Source organism: Heloderma suspectum, chromosome 2 (genome assembly GCF_057233095.1).
Source record: "Heloderma suspectum isolate Gila_16-S chromosome 2, 16-S_ref, whole genome shotgun sequence".
NCBI classification, from domain to species: domain Eukaryota; kingdom Metazoa; phylum Chordata; class Lepidosauria; order Squamata; family Helodermatidae; genus Heloderma; species Heloderma suspectum.
The window spans coordinates 337,402,269-337,426,162 of NC_139459.1; the positions used below are offsets into that span (position 1 = coordinate 337,402,269).

General features: G+C 46.3%; 1 protein-coding gene across 1 annotated transcript in view; it reads right to left on the reverse strand.

Moving 5' to 3' along the window:
• The window catches only part of LOC146355093 (laminin subunit beta-2-like), a 58,806-nt gene that overhangs the window by 17,216 nt on the left and 17,696 nt on the right, over positions 1 to 23,894 (reverse strand). Inside the window, exons 10-25 of the mRNA XM_084840655.1 lie at positions 22,136 to 22,315; positions 19,686 to 19,798; positions 19,109 to 19,188; positions 16,913 to 17,069; positions 16,153 to 16,305; positions 15,207 to 15,365; positions 13,280 to 13,401; positions 9,531 to 9,651; positions 9,189 to 9,381; positions 8,031 to 8,174; positions 7,278 to 7,509; positions 6,538 to 6,701; positions 5,168 to 5,392; positions 3,398 to 3,612; positions 3,154 to 3,250; positions 95 to 473 (exon numbers count right to left, since the gene is read on the reverse strand). Of these exons, the coding sequence (XP_084696781.1) occupies positions 95 to 473; positions 3,154 to 3,250; positions 3,398 to 3,612; positions 5,168 to 5,392; positions 6,538 to 6,701; positions 7,278 to 7,509; positions 8,031 to 8,174; positions 9,189 to 9,381; positions 9,531 to 9,651; positions 13,280 to 13,401; positions 15,207 to 15,365; positions 16,153 to 16,305; positions 16,913 to 17,069; positions 19,109 to 19,188; positions 19,686 to 19,798; positions 22,136 to 22,315 (2,734 nt within the window). The remainder of the gene's footprint in view (positions 1 to 94; positions 474 to 3,153; positions 3,251 to 3,397; positions 3,613 to 5,167; positions 5,393 to 6,537; positions 6,702 to 7,277; positions 7,510 to 8,030; positions 8,175 to 9,188; positions 9,382 to 9,530; positions 9,652 to 13,279; positions 13,402 to 15,206; positions 15,366 to 16,152; positions 16,306 to 16,912; positions 17,070 to 19,108; positions 19,189 to 19,685; positions 19,799 to 22,135; positions 22,316 to 23,894) is intronic.

Consider the following 23,894-nt stretch of genomic DNA (forward strand, 5'->3'; position numbering starts at 1 on the left):
AAGTTCTCTCAGGACTGGAGCACAGGAGCGTAACACCCTGCTTCTGCCTCCAGTTCTACCCACCAGCATCCTGGTGTATTCCATCTCTCCCTACCTGATATCTGCCAGAGAGGTGCTGAGCTGGTGCAGTAGGGAGGTGCCTGGACTACTCCCGTCACCGAGAAGCTGCTCTGCGTGACTCAGGCTATTCTCCAGCTTGCGCATGCGGCCGCTGCTGGCTTCAGGTATGGGGCCGCCTTCCTTCAGGGCCTGCACTGCATCCTGCAGCCGTCGCAGTTGGTCCCAGAGTTGCTCCAGCACTGCGTCCCATTGGCCGAAGCAAGGATGGCAGGGAGGACAACGGGGAAAGTTCTTCTGGAAGCCACGCCGGCACTGGTCGCAGCGTTGCCCCATAAAGCCGCCCCGGCATGGGCAGCGTCCAGTGACACGGTCACACTGCAGGCTCTCAGACCCTGTTGGGTCACATTCGCAAGCTGTAGGGTGCAAAGGCAGAGGTCAGGCTGGGTCAGGTTTAATATAATAAAGGTTCTGATCACCCAGTGGAAAGGGCTGGCAAAAGTATAGGTGATCCCATAAATTATTTGCAAAGACAGATCAACTTGCACAATTGCCCTCTGGTGAATGGGGGGGGGGGGTGGATTTCTTTAGGGCCGACAATATTGAGCCAACCACCATTAGGAGAGAAGTGAAAGATGTGTGAGCAAGTGCTAAAGCGAGGCATTGGCTGAAACGGAGCATGCAATGGATCTTGAACTGGTGATTTGAGTGGTGCCAGGCAGAGGGATTCTGCCCATGCTGTACTATCCAGCTCTGGCCAACAGGGAACTGTGGGCAGGCCACCCACATAGAGGAAATCTGCCTTACACTGAGTCGGACCAGTGGTCCATTTAGCTCTGTACTGTCTACTCTGACTGGCAGCAGCTCTCCAGGGTTTCAGGCAGGGGTTTTTCCCTACCCAACTTAGAGATGTCAGGGACGGAGCCTGGGATTTTTTCACAGAATCATAGAATAGTAGGGTTGGAAGGGGCCTACAAGACCATCGAGTCCAACCCCCTGCTCAATGCAGGAATCCAAGTCAGAGCATCCCTGACAGATGGCTGTCCAGCCTCGTCTTGGATGCCTCCAGTGTGGGAGAGCCCACCGCCTCCCCAGGTAATTGGTTCCATTGTCGTATTGCTCTAACAGTCAGGAAGTTTCTCCTGATGTTCAGCCGGAATCTGGCTTCTTGTAACTTGAGCCCATTATTCCGTGTCCGGCACTCTGGGATGATCGAGAAGAGATCCTGGCCTTCCTCTCTGTGACAACCTTTCAAAGACTTGAAGAGCGTGATCATATCTCCCCTCAGTCTTCTCAAGGCTAAACATGCCCAGTTCTTTCAGTCTCTCTTCATAGGGCTTTGTTTCCAGTCCCCTGATCATCTTTGTTGCCCTCCTCTGAACCCTCTCCAGTTTGTCTGCATCCTTCTTCAAGTGTGGTGCCCAGAACTGGACACGGTACTCCAGATGAGGCCTAACCAGTGCTGAGTAGAGGGGAACTAGTACTTCCTGGGATCCGGAAGCTATGCTTCTATGAATGCAGCCCAAAAGAGCATTTGCCTTTTTTGCAGCCACATCACATTGTGGTGATCACATATTCAGCTTGTGATCTACAAGAACAAGAATTCCAAGATCCTTCTCGCTTGTAGTGTTGTTGAGCCACATATCCCCCATCTTTATTATTATTTATTTTATTTATTGCATTTATACCCCGCCTTTTTTCCCTTGCAAGGAACCCAAGGCGGCTTACATTATCCTCCTCCTCTCCATTTTATCCTCACAACAACAACCCTGTGAGGTGGGTTGGGCTGAGAGTCTGTGACTGGCCCAAAGTCACCCAGTGAGCTTCCATGGCCAAGTGGGGACTAGAACCCAGATCTCCCAGCTCCTAGTCCAACACTCTTGCCACTACACCACACTGGCTCTCATCTTGTAACTATGCATTCGGTTTCTTTTTCCTAGGTGCAGAACTTGGCATTTATCCCTATTAAATGTCATTCTGTTGTTTTCTGCCCAGTGCTCCAGTCTATCCAAATCACTTTGAATTTTGTTTCTGTCTTCCAAAGTATTAGCTATCCCGCCCAATTTTGTGTCATCTGCAAATATGATCAGCATTCCCTGCACCTCCTCCTCCAAGTCATTAATAAAAATGTTGAAGCACACTGGGCCCAGGACTGAGCCCTGCGGTACCCGGCTCGTTACCTATGCAAAGAATGTGCTCTACCAGTGAGCTACAGCTCTTCCCTCAAGGAACACCTGCGAGGAAGCCTTTTTGATACCAATAAGCCAGAATGGGTCAGGTGGTACTCCCTGTGCACTTTAAAGGTTTCCAGGTCAGATGTGCTTGCTGTCTTATGTATATGTGAAGCCAAACAGAAGGCAAGGCCACCAAAGCCTGATGCAAAAGAAGCTGCATGCATCTTCTGGATCTCGGGAAGGTGTGTCTGAATGCTTTTCCTTCACAGGTAGTTACATTTGGCATAAAATATTCCACTGAAGAAAAGTGGTACAGTACAAAATGTGTCTGTTGGGATTCTGCCAGTTCTTTTGAATGAATCAACATTCTGCACACCTTTATAATCTTCTTTGCATCAAAGAAAAATGAGCAAGCCCCTGTGCTCTAATGTGCCAGGATACAGCACTAGTGCAGTGGGGAGGAGTAGACCAGTTTATGAAAGACCCTCCCCCGATCCCATCAAGCCACACCCATGAACTAAGCATTTTTAAAACATGCCCACACACATTTAGGAGATCATCGTCTGCTCCAGGGAGAATCCTGGTCCAATCTGGAAAGCCTAGTATGTTCCAAATAATTTCTGTTTAATTGAGGAATCCCCCTCCCTCTTAATTAGTTCAGGGCCCCTGGCCTACTACAGTAAATGGCTGAGGGCCCCTTGGATTCAAAACCTAGGGTTTTAAATGTTTAGTATGTGAGTCAAGGTGCAAGTGTAGGACATGGTCAGTAGGAATTAGAGTGTGGAACAGGAGCGAGGCCATTTGCAAGAGAATAGTCCCCCAACCTCTTCTGTGTTTGAGAGCTATATGCATGTCCACATGCACCAATGTACACATTGTGTGGGATGGAAGATGCTTGCTTGCATTATGCACTCTTACTCACCTAGGCACTCCTGTCCTGGGTCACCCCAGTGATCTTCTTGGCAGTGGGAGCAAACACGTCCTCCAAAGCCTGGTTGGCAGTGACACTGCCCTGTGAACTGAGTGGAGCAAAAGGTGCCAGTTAGAATAGGGACACTGGTGTGGCTGGAATGCTGGTGCCTATTCTGATGCCAACGCAGCGAGATCTCAGGTGCTGGCCCGACCTCCCCTCTTTGGGCGACCCTCTCAAGTGCTTGGTCACTTACCATGTTGCAGTCTGACCGTAATGAATGGGCAGGATCACAGCTACATGGCTGACACCCCAAATCGCTGCCAAAGCCCCAGAAGTCATTGGCGCATCTGTCGCAGTTCTTGTCCACCACATTGGCACGGCAAGGGCAATTTCCCGTAGTTCGATCACAGTGGCAGATGCCTTCAGAGCAGTGTGTGGGCAGAGTGCCTTGCTCATTACAAGTGCAGCCTGGGGGAAAGAGCAAAGCATCGTCTAGGACAGGGAAGCAAAGGATACCCTCCTGCCAGCATCACAGCCCTTCTTGCAGAGAACAGTCTCCTGCCCAACCCTCAGAATGCTCCAAGAGCTCCCAAGTAGGAAACCAGTCCTTTCAGAAAATAAACTTTCAAGACACACAATTTTAATTAACCCAGCATTGCTTAGCTTTATTAGTCAGCTCTTATTCGTTTTTTTTACTCAAGGCAACTTGTTTTTAAAAAGACAAATGGTTAGCCAGATATCCTGCCAATAGAAATTCAAATGGCCATCATGATATATGCACCTATTTCACAGCCATTCCCGTCTCTTTTATGGTTTGCCTGGCCCAGAAGAGCAATCAGCTAAGATCAACTCCAGGTAATCCATCCACCACCACCCCTTTACTGTCCCCACCCCCAACAAGTGTAGTACTAACAGGATCTTTGCTAAGTCTTAAAAATAAGGATGTTTCCATTCTGTTTTGGTACATTTACTTTGAACTGAACTCACAGAAGGAAATAATTTTTTAAACCTTGCTTCAATTTGAAAGCCTAGTAACCTGTGAAATAATAATAAATAGGGTGCATCTGAGTATGTGCAGAGTTTCTCTTCAGTGCAAACCATATCAGAGTGCTTTATAATCACAACCACCCCTGAGATCTGAAGTCTGGGGCACAGTATCAAGGACAAAGTATGACTTCCAGACACACTTGATCCCTAGCAACTTTCTCTTTATAAACGTTCTCTTTATTTTGGGGCCTTATTGCCTAAAAATGTATTTCATGCCAACAGCACCAGATTCCCTTTGGAAGTGCCTCCCACATAGGAGTGGGCTGTTCTTGCAGGTCCCCCTTCTTGGTCTCTTCCTCACAGCAACAACAGTCCTCATTAACATGGCAATTGGGCCCTTAACAGCTCTGCAGCAAAACAGCCTATCTGGTACCAACAGATTCCCATCATACTGTGTCTAGAGATGTATGAGAATTTTCTTCACGTTTGAAAAATGGACAAAAATGTCCCACTCGGAACCCCAAATGCAAATGCAAACTCCTTTGTCAGGAAAAACTCACACATTCTCAAGTTTGCGTTCACATTCACAAAAAGAAACTTTAAAATGTGCACTTTAAAATACACCTTTTTCAAAAAGGACATATTTTCAGACTTTGATTAAGGGGGGGAGGAGTATGTGCTTGGATATGTACTTGGAAAACTGTGCACTTTTCCTGTTCAAAAATACACATTTTCCTGTTCAAAGAAAAAAAAAACATTTGCGAATGAGGCAAAACAAGCATCAAGGCGGGAAAAAGAGAGCCTCAACAAGCTCAAAAATTGCTCATTTCCCCCCACCCCCGTGTCTGCTCATTCTGATATAAACGGGATGTGACTCAAAATAATAGGCAGCTCACATACCCAAGCCAACCGCATCTTTCTGCCTCTAGGCCTCATGGTCTCACAGCCACAATGAAGCCAGCGAAACACCATTTCTCATTCCCAAAGCATAAATTCCTCTCAGTCACCACAATCCAGGCCCAGCCACCCCACTCACGTCGGCAGCTCCGCTGGAAGGCGTTGCCATAGTAACCGGGCTGGCATTCAGCACAGCGTGGTCCGCCAGTGTGATAAAGGCAGTGTAGACACTGACCACTGTGTGGATCACAGGCCTCAGGGTCACTGGTGTCAATGTTGTTGTTGCACTGGCAGGGGCGGCAGGCTCCACCCTCTTGTTCAGGTGCTCCAAAATAGCCAGGTGAGCAGCGGGCACAACGTGGCCCTTCAAAGACATGGGAAATTATCAGTGGGATGTAGAACCAGGTACATCATACAGTTGCTCAGCAATTGCCCTTTCCCTGTCTCCTATCTACATGGCCTGATGGGAACAGGAACTCTGTTGAACCATCCTCTCCAAAACTTATCAAGAAGTTTTCAAATACACTTTCAGTTCAGTAAACAGTGGTCTTGTGGATCAGGAAACTGGGAATCCCTTCCTTCGTCTTCCTTACCACTTCACAATCAATGAATACTATTTAATTTCTGGCAAAGAGTAGCTGGAAGGAGGGGCGAGGTGGGAAGAACTGGACTATGTGGATCCTAGAGTTCAAGGCAAGAAGGAATATTGTACTAGTACTGGAGTCTCATTGGCACCAATTTGCCCACAGACATCTATTGTGGTGCCTCCCAGGCTCCCTCTCCCTCCTATTTCTTTTTAACTGGGATGCTGGCTTGTTACAAAACAAAGTGCTGCCCTCCAGCACAATCTTTATTTGGGTTCAAGAGAGTGTTTTTGTGTTTTGGAGCTCAGCCTCCACCTCTGCCATATACTTAGGTTCTTGGGCAAGTTACTTTTCTTTTAGTCATACCAGTTGCCTTCTGGGAAATGAGTGTTTTGTGACTGGTCATGTCCACTGTGGCAACCAATCTATGAATGGGCAAGCTCCTCCCCCACAGCAGCCATTTTGTGAGCACCCATGACACTCTCTCAAAATTTCAAATGTGCCCACCGAGGGCACAGGTAGAGGACCCCTGTACTAGTAGTTGGGTTCAGGGGCTTGGTGGTGTGTGTGTTTGTGTGCATGTATAGTAATAGAACAGGCCTCACAACTTGCCTCACAACCAGCCACGTATATTAAAGCCTACCAGGGACTCAAGTACTATCCCGTTTTTTTTCACCTTCTTAGGACCACAAAACGATGGAGAATGTGAAGCATCTTGTGGAATACAATACATGGCCAGTGGGTAGATTTGGTGTGGCAAGTCACAAGTTGTGCAGGTTGCTATAGTGAGAGCACGGCAGAAGTCTGTGGAGGGTACTAGAGGACAGACTTTCAGAGGGTGGAATATCCCACAACATTTGGACTTAAATACCTGAAATAAGACCCACCTGGTGACCACTACCCCTTGCCTTGCAATATACTTTACCTGTATAGCCTGGAGCACACAAGCAAACAATCTGGTTGGTCTCCCTATCAGCATGACAAGAGATGCCATGATAGTGCCGAGACCCTGGGTATCCAGGACAAGGGCAAGGCCGGCATTGTTGCCCTGAGCCCAAGACTGGGTCTCCATAGTAACCATCCAAGCACCTGTGATAGAGGTAAAAGGAGAATACAGGCATTGAGAGGAAATCGTCACTTCCTCTTCCTGGTCCCTCTTCATAGCTAGTTTTGCCCCAGTGTAGGCCTTATTAGGTTCCAGGCATCATCTGTTAATCCATTCCACAGCACAAGCCCCTCACAGTATACTCCCTCCCTAACTCTTCCTCCTCCTTCCCTCCTCACTGATAGTACCTCTCCAAATAAGCTTCTTGTGCAATCTCCGTTTCCTCCTAAAAGCAGCCTACAGTCCCAGTTCTACTCTCTTCCTTGAAGACTGGTATCAGAGGACCAAGCTACACATTATGTGTAGTTCGATGACTGAGAAAAACCATCTTTACATAAAGAAAGGCAGAGCATCTAAGGTAGATTGGGAGAGGTAGGGCAGGAGGGGCTTCATCCCTTTGAACAAGAAAGACAGCTGCACAAATAGGTATGGTTCCACAAAACGCTTTATCAAGGGAAATATTTCATGTTTCTTGATCAAAACTGCTAGGGACAACTTTTCTTGGATGGCTCACCTAAGCAGGGTGTCCTGCCACATTTCCATGCGTCCCATGTACCCACCTCTCACAGTGGCGGCCAGCTGTGTAATCACGGCAGTGGTGGCAGGCTCCAGTGTGCAAGTCACATTCCTCCGAGTGCCCATTGCAGTGACAAGGCCGGCAGCTTGGGAAGCCCCACTGGCCTGGTGGGCACTGATCACACTGGCGTCCCACAGTACCATGCTGGCACCGGCACTGCCCACTTACTGGTTCACAGATTTTGGAGACAGAGCTCTCAGGGGAGCAGGCACAGGCTGTGGGGACAATTCCAGAGCTGTCAACATGACTGAGGAAAGGGTGCATTAACTGTTATGCTACATATGTTGCAGAGCAGGGCTGAGCATTGCCTGCGCTGGCAAGCAGGCACTGAGGAACATGAGGCCCCTGTTGTAAACAGGGCTGGAACCAAAAAGGGATCTAACTCAGGGGGTGCTGTGTCTTGGGGAGGGGCAGTTTGGCAGTCTTTGGCTCAAGAGGCTCATGGCTGACAGACTCAGGCTTGATATTAGGGCCTGGGTCTCTTCCAATCCAGCCATTTCTCCCACTCTGGGTCAGAGTCTTGGCTGTTCTCAGGATCAGGATTATTGTTTATTATTATTTGATTTGATTTATATCCCACTTTTCTTCACAAGGAGCCCACAGCTGTGGCAAATCCAGGCACAGGTTTATTACCTCATCTGCTGTCTGAAAGAAGCAGGCCTAATACACAGCTAAGGAAAAGACAGAAGTGAACATGGGGCAGATAGTACATGCAGGCCCTGCCTTGGTTACTCACGACTGCAGCCGTATGGTCCGAATCCATAAGTGCCAGGGACACACTGGTCACAGCGCTGACCCATCACATTGGGTTTACACTGACACTGCCCTCCCAGTTTGTGGCAGACACTGCTGGTGGAGCCCTGGGGGTCACATTGGCAGGCTAAGGACAGAAGAAACAGCATTGCCAGTGGTTATCATAGGATCACAGAATCACAGAATAGTAGGGCTGGAAGGGGCCTACAAGGCCATCAACTCTAGCCCCCTGCTCAGGGCAGGAATCCAGGTCAGAGTGTCCCCAACAGACAGCTGCCCAGCCTCGTCTTGGACGCCCCCAGTGTGGGAAGTAGCTATGAAGGAAGAACACAAGAGGCACTCCCCTCCCACCCCATTGCAAATAAGGCCAGACCAAACTTGGGAGCTTTGTCTCACAGGTTAAGGGGTGTGGAAATGTCTCCCCAGCACACTGAATGGAAGCTAGCCACATCAACTCCCTCTCTAGAGCTGACTGATGAGCAAGGAAGTCTGCAAATATGCCTACATGCAATCACAAAGTAAAATGCAGTAAGTAAGTGTATTTGTTTAGACTACAAGTGTTAACAAAATAGAAAAATAGTGCAGAATATGTTTTACAACATAAATCAGGCAGCTGCCCCTATATCCTCAGAATCTCAGCTTTTGGTTGTCTTTAAAATGAGCATGTTTCTGGCCCTCATGGCTGTGCAGACAAACACCTAAAAATATTTTTGACATTTATGCTAAAGTTCTGGAGATCATTGTGGTGCCATAAATCCAGTTGCAGGTTTTAAATTTCTGGTTGCAAAATTCAGAAAAAAATGTTTACCACAAAATTCTCGATTCCCTATCCAATGGTCCCACAACATCTTCTCCTTATATCTAGATGACCTCAGCCTAGGGAATCCTCCTCTCCAAAACCAGCCCTCTGCTTCCTGATTCCAGGCAGCTCCTTCTCCAACATGTAGGCTTACTTAATTTTCACAGGCCTGGCTCTAAGCATTATCCCTGCCCACTATTATTTATTTTATGTATTTAAAACATTTCTACACTACACTACCCAGCTCAAGAAGGCCAGATCTCCTTGCCTCACTCTTCCACCTGAATCCATATACCCTTTCATATAGCTCCACTCCCGACCCATGCTTGGCCCCTCACTCACGCAAAGCCCCATCATGCATCAGGGCAGAGATGCTGCACAGCAGGCGGGCACAGGTCTCAGCCAGGTCAGGCATGGTGGCCATGCGGAATGCCTCCAGGCATGTGTAGCGCTCCAGGGCCTCCCAACGCTCCACAGCTGCTGGATCATTACCGTGGAGACCAGGCAGCTCTTTCACACGCGGTAAAAGAACCAGCTGTGGGAAGGAGGGAGACACATCAGGAAAAAAATTGGCCTGGTTGGGATAAGAACTAAGGCTGAGGCCTCCCACCAGGATCTAAGAGGAAATAATACCAGGCTGAAAGAAGAGCATAATGCTTCCTTCAGCACATAGCAGGTTCTCACCGAGTCAATGAGGATGAAGGCTGCAGGATGGCGTTGTGCCACACCTGCCCTCTGAAACCGCACAGTGATCTCATAATAGTTCCTGGGCTCAAAGCAGAAAGGCCGTGGCAGAAGTACGTATCTGTGGGGAGGAGACAGGGTGAGGACTCCACTTGAAGGCAGGGAAGACAGAGAGCACACTATGGTGAGAACAGGTGTAAGAGGGTCAAGGAACCCAGCTGATAAAGTGCAGGTGTCTACAGATTTGGAGAGTTGATTGACTTGGGGAAGGAATGCAGCTAACTTGTGAAGAGCAATGCTAGCAATCAGCCTGCCAAGCAATTTTCTGATCCAACATACATGTCATGTGAAGTGGGATGTGCCTTGCTCCCACCTGAACCCCATTCCACATGGTCCTGTATACATGATCGACCAGCAGAAAGAGCTGACCATACCCAAGATACATACCGGGGGGAGGGGGTGTCTGCCAGACATGTGAATGATACTCCCAGGTCACCTGACATTGTTGCCTACCGGCAGGCTTTTTTTAAAACTAGAGACTATTGCCTACAAGCCAAACCCCACTATGCCCATTTAGCCTTGAACCCTCAGCACCTCCACTTCACATGGCATGCAGGAAAGACTAGGAAAGAGGCTAGCAGACTGACTCTGCTAGGTGCTGGGGCACTACATTGCTCTTCACAAGCAGGCTGCATTCCTCCCCCAACCTGGCAAAACATGCCCATCAACTCTCAGTCACTCCCATATGCCTGCTGCTGGGACTGCGGGCCATTAAGCCTTCTCCACACAGTAACCAAGACAACTTTGTTTAATTGCTTTGTAAGCTTAATTAGCTTCCTTTGGCCTACGTAACCCTTTACCCGTCGTAGAAATCTCCATCAGAACAGACAAAATAAGAAGAAGCAAAAAGGCTGCAATGACCCTTCCTAGGACATGTCCCAGCTTATCTAGATGTTCACAAGCCCTGGCTACCACATTAATGTGGAACAGCCATACAAGTGACTAGTTCAAAGCCAGTAGCAGAATAGTGGCATGTGCTAGCAGCCCTTTGGAATGGAGCTGCTCAAGAGTGACAGGAGCATTCCAAGGCCAGGAGAGGGAGTTAAGAGAGGCAGGGTCGGTGAAAGAAGGAGTCTACTACTATTTCTCAGAATAGTGAGAAAGAGAAGGAGAATATAGATGGAGAGAGAGACTAATCCGTTGTTTATAGGCTCAGGATTTAGTTATGTGTTATAGAGTTAGTTACTTAGTGAGATAACTACTTGTGCATGCAGTTCTCCAGCAATCACTGACAAGGTGTTGTTGTTTTTTAACAACTGTATCTGCTTCTTCCATGAGTCTAAAGTAAAATTTCTACCTGAACCTACCTCTTCGCCAGGATGTAACAATAAGCATCCACCATTAATAGATGTAAGAGGGGGGATCTTTTGCTGCAGAGATGAGACAGGCTATTATGTTGCCCTGCCTTAGAGGCAAAGGGATTTTGCATAGATCATGTTTTAAATGGAACAAAAAGAGCTGATTTTTGTTTGCTTGCTTGCCTGCTAGTGATAAATAGAACTGCAACTATTTAAAACATCAAACCAGAACTTCTGCAGGGGAAATGTTTGTTGTCTGCTCCATTTTCTACAAACCCCAAGAAGACATTCAATCTGTTTTTGAAAAGGCAGAGTAAACTTCAAAGAGAAGTGCTTGAAATGTAGGTGGATAAAAAGAAATTGTTCATTATTTTTGTCTAGGGAGGTGATGAAGTAGAGGAGTAAATTGACTAGTGTCCTTTCAAGATGTAATAGAGAAGGAATATCATTACTGAGATTGCGAGAATCTGCCAGCAGGGTTTTTTGTCGCTCTTTCCCGAGGCTCTCTCACCATTTTAAACAACCCGTGCTGAAGCGACTCTGCTCGGTTTGGACATCATGACAAACCACCCTGAGAACAAGCCACCCTAAACAACCCTACTACAAACTGTGGGTTCTCAGGATAGCTTGTTTGTGAAAACAACACACACAATCGAAAAGCTGTGTCAGGTTCAAACATCATGCTAAGCTACCCTGCAACCACCCATGGTGACAACCCACTACGGCATAGCATGATGTGTGAACCAGTCTCAGCTTTGGAATCTGAGTGGAGATTTTAACCTGGGTCTCTCTGATCCTAGTACAGCACTCTAATCACTACACCACACTGGCTCATAAGAGATGTCATGGGAACTGTCTGTAGTACAGCCATCTTCTGCACTCCATTAAGAGTTACCCAAATAGCCACAGGAGTGTGGGGTGGGGGAGGGAAATTGGGTTGAGTAAAACCAGTTTTTCCCAGAGATGGAGGCACAACCTGAAGTGAAGACATCTATATCGCATCCAACCAAAGATTCATGAAGCAAAATGGTCTGCTAAAAAAAAAGTCTGTTCAGATCCAAAGTGTATGCCTACTGTTTTAACCCCATTTTTGTATTTTTTTTAGTTGTCTGTTTTCCCCCTCCTGGGTAGGACATGCATAAGAGACAGCTCCCGTCCCACTGGTGCAAGGACAGCGTATCTCCCTCCACCTTCCCCAGGGCAACTGTAACCCTGAGAGAGACATGTGAAGGGTGTACCTCTCAAAACTTCAGACCTAGGAGAAATAATAAAGTGACAAAACTAAATAGGAAAGCAGAGATATTGAAAAGCTAGAGAAAAGGAAATCCTACATAAAATGGTGAGATTCTTCCCCCCCACCCCCAATACTAAATGCTATATTTATCTGAATGAAACTGGTTATTAATGACATGAACCATGTAATAATCTAGGCAGACAATAGCAGACTAAAAAGGAAAAAGCCTCCTGTGTGTTAAGTAGTTTGGAATGAAATTACAGAAGGGAAGAGTGAATTATGCCATTCCCTTTGCAAATTGCAGGACCAAAATCCACCAGCATGTGAAAAGGGCCCTTAGCCAAACCAAAATACCAGCAACTTCCTAACCACAAAAATACCATGAGCACTCCACTTAATTATGATAAATACTTAGTAAATCCAACAGCAAATACTTGGATGACAGAAAGATCACCTATTTGTCAATTGTGCCAAAACACAGACTGCAGCAATTGGAACATGGAAATTGGGGCTTGTTGCATAAGGTTTTATACTTCTATTTTGTTTTTATACTGAATAATACTTGTTTTTATCCTGAAAAGTGTTTTGTAATGGGTTTTTCAGATATCATGGATGTGCAGAAGAATACTGTGAATGTGCTCCTTTCACAGGCTCACAGGATAAAAACCTATTGCTAAAACTGCATATAAGCCTGCTAACAGATACATATTTTATACCATGAATAGCCAACTGGTGGCTTAAGAGCCACATCTGCCTCCCCACAACAAACACACACACTTGCATGAGCAGTTTTATCTGGCCATTAATTCCAAGGAGGGGCCAAGCCGTGCAGCAAAATGAACTTCTGGCCCCGGCTCCTGTTTTGAGAAATAATGACTGTGGAGAATGCAGAAATAGGCCAACCTTGTTTTGTACTGTCAATCACACATTTATAATCCAACAACTTGAAACTAGTTATTAGTGATATGAGACCTGTAATGAAAAACTGACAATAGCAGACTCCAAAGAGAAAAATCCAGTCTGGTAAACAATTTGAAATGAAATTAAAGAGAAAGGTGCAAGCCATATGATGCCAATGAAACTCTCCCACTGACATTATATGGGACCTCTGCAGCTCCCTCCCCTATGTCAGTTAGATTTCCTCCTCTCATTCTCACCTGGTACTATGTGGCAGACTCTCCCGGTACATCTGCTCTGAGGGTAGCACATTGCCGCAGCGTGGGCTCATGGGTAAAGCCTGTGAGCTGACACTGACAACAGCTTCCCAATCCTCTGTGGACTGAGGAGAAGACACGGCAGGTTTAAAGCAGCAGTCTTGGGGTAAATAATCCCCATCAGGCCCACAAAATAGATAGCATCAGAAATAGCCTGAACTAAAGAAACGTTTGCTTTGCAAGGAGCCATCAGTGGACATTATATAAGCCAAAAGGCTAGAGAAAGTTTGGCTTATGTTTTCCCTAGTGTAGCCCTCTTCCACACCCTCCAACTCTCACCTCTTGTTCTACCAAGGTCACAAAGATACGTTCGTTCGTTCATTCATTCCTTCATTCATTCAAAACACTTTAGTATCGTCAGCCCTAATAAAGGCCCCCACAGTGGCTTACATAACAGAATAATTCAGCAATAATACAATTAAAACCAGAGGCCTAAAATTAGAAAAGAACAGAGTTAAAAACCACTAAAATCAAAGCAGAATAAAAATGTTTTCAATGCCTGCCTAAACACCATCAAGGATGGAGCTAGTCTCACCTGCTTTGGGAGGGAATGCCTTAACGACCATGCTGCTGCAGAAAAGACCCTATCTCCAAACTTCATTTGTTGGTGGGAAATAAACAAGGCCTCAAGTTCTGTTTTCACAGTATCTAACATTGTTAGAATCCCATGTTGACAGACATGCACTGAAATGGCAAGTTTGCGTGCCCCAAGACATACATAAGATACAAGGAGTTATATAACCCATGCCAGACCTTTGCTCCATCGTAGCATTTACGCCACATGAGAGTGGCTTTCTCAGATCCCAGTAGCAGATGTAGCTACACCACTCAAGATCCTTTATCCTGAGATGTCAGGAATTGAACAAGAGACCAAATGAATTCACAGGCATGTGCCCAGCCTCTATTCAGAAGTTTCGTAGCAGCATGAAACATTGCTGTGTGTGCTCGGAACACCTTTGCCATGTGGTTGGGGCACTCCAGACTGGAGGGGGCCAGGGGAGCATGCAGAGTTGTTGTTGCTGTTATGTGAATTGCCCTTAATACATTTATACTCAGGATAAAGGATCCTGAGTGGGGATTTTGAGTCCCCACCCTAAAGGCAGTTCTGAGTGGTTACCCAATAACTATATAAACGGAACTAGCACCCATACCCAACATAGGCACAAGCACAGACATCATAACACGATGTGCCTGTCCCCCACCCCAGAGATCGTATGTAGGAATAGTAGACCTCTTCTAACCAGTATCAGTGCTTGTGAGAACCAATGTGGTATAGTGATTAAGAGTGTGAGACCTGGGTTCTAGTCCCCACTTGACCATGAAGCACATTAGGTGGCTTTGGGCCAGTCACTGTCTCTCAGTCTAACCTGCAGGGTTGTAATGAGGATAAAACAGAGAGGAGGAGGACTACGTAAGCCGCCTTGGGTTCCTTGCAAGATGAAAAAAGGTGGGATATAACTGAAATATTAAATAAATAAATCTGCAGTTCTAAAAAGAGCTAATGTAGCACTGTGATTAAGAGCATGAGCTTTGAGTTGAGAAGTCCCCACTTCAAATGTATCCCTTAGTGTCAGCCCTCTGTCTGTAGTATGGGGGTAATAACACTGACCTACCTCACACATATGTGGGAAGGACTACAAGATCATGAAGCACTTAGAGCACATAACATACTATATGAATTATTATTATAATTAATAATAATGTATTCTTGCTCTCCCAACAACACTTTCTGCCACTGCTCGTGGTTCCCAAAGGCAGCTATTCTAAAATGGCTCATTTCCGGTATCTACACACATACACATTCAAGATAATGTCAGAGCCCCGCACATAACAAGCACCCACCATGCCCCCTCCAGCTCCTTCCACGCACCTCAGGCTCATAGCGTAACAAGATGTCATACTCCATGGGGTAGGGAACGTTGTCAATGTGGAAGGATAAGCCAGCCCCATCCCGTACGCGGGCAAAGCCTGGACCAGTCCACGTAATCATGTGACCTGTGTGCTTGCGCTGGATTACTTCCACATCAGGCTGTGGGTGAAAACATGGTGTTAGCAAAGCCATGGCCATACATCCCCTCCTGTGTTTCTACTATTGCCTGTCTGGCACCCCTAGAGGCAGACTGAGTATTTTTGGCAACTTGAGTTGCAATCCGAAGCAGCCTGCTTAGGTGGTTCTCCTGCACAACATCGTTGAGCTACTGCAGGATGTTTCTGACAAACTGCAAAATGCCTGAGTGCTTATCATAAAAACATGGACTGCAAATCTCAAGATGCCTTTAAATTGAAAGGGTCAAGCACAATGCATTTAAATTATTCTTTTATCTTTTGGCTTAATAAAAGCCAAAACTCTTAATAAAAGCCAAAACCCAATACTGTCTGAGCAGCCCACAGTAGCAGTGCCAGCCCTACCATTAGGCAGCATGAAACAGTCATTTCCGGTAGCAGATGCTGAGGGGCATGGAGTGGCGGCAAGGCGTGCAAATTATGTGCACCACACAGCCTGCTCTATGCCCCCTAAACTCGCCTGCTCCCTTCAGGTGTGATGGAGGATACTGTGTCGTCAGCAGTGTTGAAGTAAGATTCATCTGCCAGTCCAGTCAGCTCAGCACAAGGAACGTGGGCTGGGGTTGGGGGGTGCCATCTCGTCCTGTGCCTTCACCTCAAGCAGCAACGTGTCTTGGGCTGGCCATGCAGTCGCTCATTAAGCTCTGGGCAATCCAGCAGTGACCCATCCACCATGGCCTCCCCACCCTTATTCTTTCCCAGCAACCTCTCTCTTCCACACTACTTTCTCCCCAGCTCCCACTCTCAGCCACCTTTTGCTGAAGCTGCCGGGCTCTCCGGAATGCTCCTCGTTGCTGTAAGAGTCTTATCGTGCTGTGCTGGCGTCGCAGCCTCACTTTGCGCCCATTCTGGACCCCGTTGTAATATTCCACACAGTCCACCAGGGCCTCAGGCCTCAAGGCACCCTACGAGGGAGAGGAAACGTATTTATTTATTGCACTGTCAGTTGCTTCTTGTTACTGACAGCTGTGCCTCACACTCCTCCCTCCTCAGCCATCCAACATCCTAAGGGCTCTGACAGGCACTGAGACTGCACGGGCAGAGAGGGAGGCAATGGGATTCCCCAACAGTTTTGTGGTCTGCCTCAGCGGCTTGAATCATCTGGTTGTTTCGTTAAACACCTGCTTGCCTGAAGACACTTCTACTGTCTGTGATGTGCCTCTTTGCTCATCCTCTTCATATATAGACATTATGATTTGGATGGGGTGTGTTAATATGCAGAAGGGACTGAATGTGTGTTGGGATATGCAAGATCCTAATATAGGCCACTAGGCTGGACTCGGTAACTCTCAGCTCCTTCCCATCCAGCTGTGAGTGCCCTCGAGGGAATAAGAAGCCCCTGTCCACAAATCCCTTAGAGGCTTAGACAAACCCCACAAGTAACACAGATACCTTCTCTTTGTCCCTTATTCAAGTTGCAAGGAGGGCTTTCTAGACAGAGACCCCTCTGCATATAGCCCAGAATGTCATGTTCTCTCTCCCCAAGCCTGTCTCCCTCACTGGTGCACTCACCGGCAGCCCCTGATGGGTTGGTGCAAGGCCTGTGGCATGCTCTGCTTCATACATATAGTAGTCCAGGGGCATACAGAAAAACCCAGGCTGCACGTCATCACACTGACGCCCCATGAGGTGGGGCCGGCAGGGGCACTGCCCATCATCCACAGAGCACCTGGAGACAAAGAGCACGATGGCAAAATAGACTCATAGCAGCTAAATCCCTGAGCGATGGATTGGCAAAAAAAGAGGGGAGGGTGCACACTCGACATCACTCAACTGCGTGCTTATATTATGTCTAGCATGGCGCTTTTGATCAGGGTCAGTGATTGTGAAGGAACCAGGCTAGTGGCAGTTATCATGAAGGAACATGAAGTTCAGAAGGAACAGCATGGACTGAGAGCAGCAGAGAAAGGAGCAGGTGCAACACTGAGAAACAAGGAAGAACCTTGGTGGGCTTTTTGAAGAGGCCTGGCAATCCTCCTGGTATGACCAGCGCACCGCCTGTTGGAACAGAGAGCTTGTAAAAAAAGGATGTGAGCCCGCCTGTTTAGCATGCTTGCCAACAGGACAGTTTGGCTCAGCTGAGCCTGTCCGCAGGAGCAACACGATGCAGCCCACGCCAACTCCAGACAGAACTGGGTGCAGCCAACACACCATGCTGAGTCAAGCAAGATGCATTTTTCTGGAGCTTCCTCTCATCACTTGGTTGGTTTTCCCACCCAAACAAGCAATAGCTAGTAGGTGCCGAGGGCAAGGGGAAACCGAGGATACGTGATGCTGTAAGTTCTACTATTGCCAAGCACGCCCTGTGGTAGACACAGAGGATGGGTCTGGACGATCATGGGGGTAAAAGAAGCCATTGAGGCTTCTCCCCTCGCCTATGTGTGCTGCGCAACTGTGATTTGCATAATTACCCGCGATGCAGTGTGGCTTGCCATGGTGTGGCAGGGGTAGCTTCTTACCCACCCTTGACTTGCAGTAGGGGTTGTGGGGTCGGTGAGAAGCCACCACCGCCAGGCTTCACGCCAGGTTTGGATGACATAGCAACCCACGCTGCATCGTGGGTAATTATACAAGTTGCACTCACACGCACAGAACACAGGGGTGAGAGGAGAAGCCACAATGGCTTCTTCTACCTGTGACTGTCCGAACACCCCCAGAGAATGGCTTAGATAAGTGCCAGATCCTATGTCCCAGATGGACTGTTTTATATGGCAGCACACTTAGCAATCCTATGCCACCAAAGGACCCCGGCATTCCCATAGCATGTTAGCTGCATGCCATAAATACCCAGTTACCAAAGTGGCATATTAGATTGTTTGCTAAGGTATCAGTAAAGAAGCCGGACCCTTAGTAGCCAGAGAAAAAAGCGAGTTCCCTTCCAATAGCACACAGAGAAGCCAAGCTCAGAGATCCCTGGTGGGGCTGAGTGAGGGCTTCCTGTGGATAGCAGCACTTCACGTATCACAGGATCTTAAGCCACTGATTAGCAGAGGCAGAATGTGAAGGCCACTGCCTCCTTTGCTAGTCCAGGGTGGACAACTGGTGGCACAGGGAGCAACTCCAGCTCCCAGGACACTTTTGTTTGGCTCCTGGTAGTCCTACCAAACGTTACTTAGGATACAGTGAACATTTTGTCTACTGTTTCATTCATTAGAAAAAGAAAAATGTCTCCAGGCTGTAAGAAATTGAAGTACTACACACATTAGTATTAAGTCTCCTTTTTCAGTTTCGTACATTTTGATATGAATGAATCAATGAATGAAGAAATATTTGTCCAGAGTAAACCTTAGGCCATAACGAAGTCATAATTATAGTAATGCACAAGTATAGCAAGTAGCTGATAAATTACACAATCGCTTTTAATTTTAAAAGGCTTAAATGTTCTTGTCACTGCAAAAGCACAATAAGCAGCCTTTTCAGTTATGTTCCAGATTCATATGCAATGCTGTGCTTGCGCGCACGTGCACAATAGCTGTGAACTGCTTACCACTTGATGGTGTCAGGTTTGTTATGGAGCCTGACTAGCAACAGAGTCAGTTTATGCAGGACCATACAGTTCCTTCCCCAGGACCCCTGTCAACAAAGTGGCCCCTGAGAACAGAATAGAGGAGTTGGCCATCCTTGGACTCCCTCCCACCCCCTGCCCCACCGCCAGCTACATAGCATCATTCCCTCCCTCCCTCCCACCTATACCCACTGCATTCCTACCTGTTGCTGTAGGCACCTCCAAAATCACAAGCACAGCTTCGGCAGCCAGTCATGTCATAGCTCAAACCCCAATATTCAGGCTGAGGAGGAGAAGGACCATTACACCAGTTAGGGAGCAGGCCCAGAGCAGGCCCAACACATATTCAGATGGTCAGTGGTGAAGTGGAAAATTTGGAAGTGAGGGTGCTCATCATGACAGCACCCATAGCGACACTCCCAAGGAGAGTTCACAAACGCGGGCAGCTGTGTTGATGCACATCAACAAACCAGTTCTAGCAGTTCTCATCTCCACCAGGAGCAGGTCTTTTGTAACGCTCATAAGTCTTAACTGCCCATTCAAGGCCAAGCCACCCCAACATACTTTGCATTATAACAGGGATAGCTCGCAACAATATTGTTGCTGGGAAAATCCACTTCCCCACAACTGCTGTGAGGAGCGCAGCTAAGCTCAGAGGGAACAGGGGAGTCTAAGGGGGAGGCGGATGACATCATCCCTGCAAACCAGAAAGTCCAAGCACTTCAACCCTGAGAGCCCTGGCTCAGATATAACACTGCTAATGATATAGCATTCACTCACCAAACACTGGTTGCAGTATCGCCCAGTAACAAAACGCTTGCAGTAGCAGTCACCACTGATGTGGTCGCAGGGGCTGCCACCTGCGATGATCCCACGAGGGTCACACCTGCAAGCTGAGAACACACACCAGCACTTTCCTTGGGCCTGACCCTAGTTTCTATCCAGCTGTACCTGGCACAATGCTGTAGCATCTTATCTCCTGACCCAGCCCAGCAGGTTCAAAGGTGCCAGAACTGGAGGCAAATCCCCACCCCACCCTCTGCTTCATCCAATTTCTGCAACCACAAAACCCAGATTCTGCTGATGGAATCAATTACATTAAGTCATGTTTCCTGAATGTGCGTGTCTTGCTTTCCTTCAAAGGGATAATTTTTTAAGAAGCTTAAATTTGTCATTCCAGTTGTTTCACCTGGGGAAAGAAGGCTGGAACTCAGGGAACATTACTTACGTAATGTGCATACAGTACTTAAGTAATGTGCATACAGACAGAGGATCAGAAACTGGGATGCATGGCAAAGAGTGGAAACTGTAAGTAAAGAAATGCCCTCAACCAACTGCTAGATACGCTATTCAGATTCAAAACATTTTGGTGCCTGAAGCTGAAAATACAAACTGTGCTCTCCATAGTAGTAAAATATAATCTAAGCTAAAGAACTGACAATTTGCTGTTCTTTAATAATACCCTGACATTTGCCATCCGAGACAGGGCACTTAACAGTCCCTTCTGTTTTAGTTAACTTGCTCACTCAAACTCTTCTATATAACTGCAAAGACAAGACACTTAAAAAACCAAACACACACTGGAAATTCATAAGGAGTAAAAGTGGCTTTAATTTTGGGATTTTGGAACACTGTTTCAGCACTTCTGGTCTCTGAAGTCCAGATGACAGGGATATTTCAGTCTGTTCCACTTGACTACAAAGAACAGCATGAGACCAGCACAGTGTGCAGTTTCTCTCGCTGGTTTAGAAACAAAGGAAGCTGTCCTATTCCAGACTATTTGCTCATCTAGCCCAGTATTGTCTATTCTGGCTGGCAGGAGGTTTCCAGGGCCTTGAGCCTTTGAAATCACCAGCTACCTGATCATAAGAAAATGAGAAAAGCCCTGCTGGATCAGACCAAAAGCCTATCTAGTCTTGCATTCTGTTCACATACTGGCCAACCAGATGCCCACGGGAAGCCCAAAAGCAGGGCAGGAGTGCAATAGCAGCAGCCTCCCGCTCATATTCCCTAGCAACTGGCATACACAGACACCTTTTCTACATGAGGCTGTTAATCTGCTACATCTACTTTTGGTTTCGTTGCTTAATTGAGATCCAAGCACCACTTGAAGAGTGTTTTCTTTCTTGTTTTTCCACTACATAACCTCTAGGTAGCACTGTGGTATATTGGAATAGCATGAACACAAATACACAAGAGCAAAATGGGCTTTCTTTTGCCATCCAAAATAATACCCCATTTCCCCTGCTCTAAAAAAACTAATGGAAAGGGCTGTTTATAACAGAAGTGAAACTGGAGGGTCATGATGTTGTCTAAAGAACCCATAAACAATTGTGACAAGCGCACAACAAATGCCTCATGTAGAAAAGCTTGTACTGGCTCTGACACTGGAGATAATATATAGCGATCATGACTAGTAGCCATTGAAAGCATTATCTTCCATGAATTTGTCTAATCCCCTTTTAAAACCATTGGAGTTGGTGGCCATCACTATCTCTTGTGGTAGTGAATAAATGTCTTATGGCAGCAAATATCCTTCTAGATGAAGATGCCAGTGACTGCACCTGGGACTTTCTATATGCAAAACAGGTGCTCTACCACTGAGCTATAGCCTCTTTCCTACAAAGGTATGAGGGTGACCTGTGGGAAAAGCTACCTGCCTTTTCACAGAGCACTCTCCATGTTCCAGGTGGGTGTTATGGTGTGCTGCAGTGAACATGCCTTTATGGATAAGGAAAGATATAATATATACTGATGTAATGAGCCCAGGTTCCCCCAGATAAACAATCTACATATCAGGCATACATTCTATCAAGCAGAACATTAGGTCAGCCTTGTCCCTCTCCCCATGCTTTAAGTTCGCATTCAGTGCTTTTTTAAAGTTCACACATTACAAACCATCTCCATGAATGTGGATTGTGTTGGTACTGGTGACATCACAGACATGTGCCAATCAGCACCCATCAGCACCATGCATAGCCTTATTTTTGGCTGCAAATCTTTCAAACTATTTTTTCCCCAGAGGCTCACTCTGGAGAGAGAAAGACACATTTGTACTGCGCAGAGTGAGGAACTTCCAAACTGGCCCCACTACTCTGTGAATTTATCATCTGTCCTTGCCCTAAGATTTTGCATTGGAATCACTCACACCCAAGTCCTTACCCACATGCCCATTGCTTGATTCCACACTTGCACCCACAAGGTCACCCCAGACAGTCACCAATACTAACGCTGGCACCCAAGAGGGTCATTGCGGCTCAGTCCATAAAAGGCCTCTTTGCAGCTGTCACAACGCATGCCTTTGACATTATCTTTGCAGCGGCATTGACCGGCAATCATGCCCAGCATCACATCCGTATGACTGTCACACACACCACCATCCAAAGAGCCCACTGGGTCACAGTCACAGGCTGTGGGACAAAAAAGAGATAGTGGGAGAGATACATTAGGAATCTAGAGTGCCAACATCCTAGTGTGGTGCTGAATCAGAATCAGGAGCCAATGGAGTAAAGAATTCAAAGGAACAGAGCTATTTTGAGCAATGCCACATCCTTTTGTATTAACCAGGAAGCAGGGATGTGTTTGTCCCCTCCCATAAATTCCCACCACTATCACAAAATGTAAGGAATTAGAACAATTCCGTCCAATTTCAGCAAAGGTTGTTCAATACATGTTGGTTGCTGTGCTGGTTTGAAAGGATAACAGACAGGAAACAGGTAATGGGCGAAATTATATCCTTTGCAAAAGACACCTAGATACAGGTAGGAGCATGCAAGCTTTCCCATTTCTCCTAATACTTCATCAGGAATAATGGAAAGGATAGCTTGACACCTGGGTAACGGAAAGATCATCTACAGCAACATGAACTATTTCATATACTGAAATAATCTCTGGAGGCCTCCTGAGGATGCCCCCACTTTCTGAGGTGAAGTAGGAGGTAACTTCAGAGAAGGTCTTCTCGGTGGTAGCACCCCACCTGTGGAATGCCCTGGGGAGGATCACGTGGCACTTTCTTTGATATCAGTGTTAGGCAGATCTTTTATTTTCCACGGCCTTATACTCTATTCAGACTTTTAAATTTATTTATGTATTATATTTCTAATCCTCCTAATAACAGCTGATTCCTGCTTTCAATGCAGCTTTTATCTGCTGTCTCATGTTAATGTAGTTTGATTGTTTGTTGTATTGTTTTAGATGAGTAAGCTGCCCTGGAAATATTGAAGCTGACATAAAAAATGTTTAAAACAAAGAAAACAGCATTTAAAGTATCTACAGGGCATACTGGGTCACAAGAGACTGAAAAATATTTGTAATGAAATGCCCGGATTTTTCTTACTGTTGATTGTTTAAAACTGTGTGTGTGTGTGTACTGTTTGTTTGTATGTTTGCATGTAAATGTTTTTATACTATGTATATTATTTTAAAGGTTTTTAATCTTTGTAAATCATCCAGAGAGCTTTGGCTGTTGGGTGGTATAGACATGTAATAAATGAAATGAAATGAAATTGCTGATAGTGGGTTGTTTAAAAAACTGGCAAAATCTGCATTATTGTTACAGGGCTAATTGCTAATCTAGGATGCTGTGAGGAAATTGAGACATCTGTCCGAAGATTTAAAAAATTAAAGGTTTTAACAAAAGTGGCAGAACTCGCCTAGTTATTTTAAATGAAGATTGGAACTTGTTATGTTCTCTTTGTCAGTTTGGCTTATTGGATACTGTATGTTTAAACAAATGATGTCTTATTTATTTTTATTTATTAAATTTATTTATCACCCATCAAGCCGGTCACCCAGCCACTCTGGGCGATGTACAACATATAATAAAACAGTTTAAAACAATAAAATTCTACAATAAAAACATTTTATAAAATACCCTAACCCACCCCAAATGCCTGCCTGAACAACCACGTTTTTAATGCATGGCGGAAGCTCATTAAAGAGGGGCATGACAGAGTTCCTTAGGGAGGGAGTTCCATAGAGTGGGGGCCA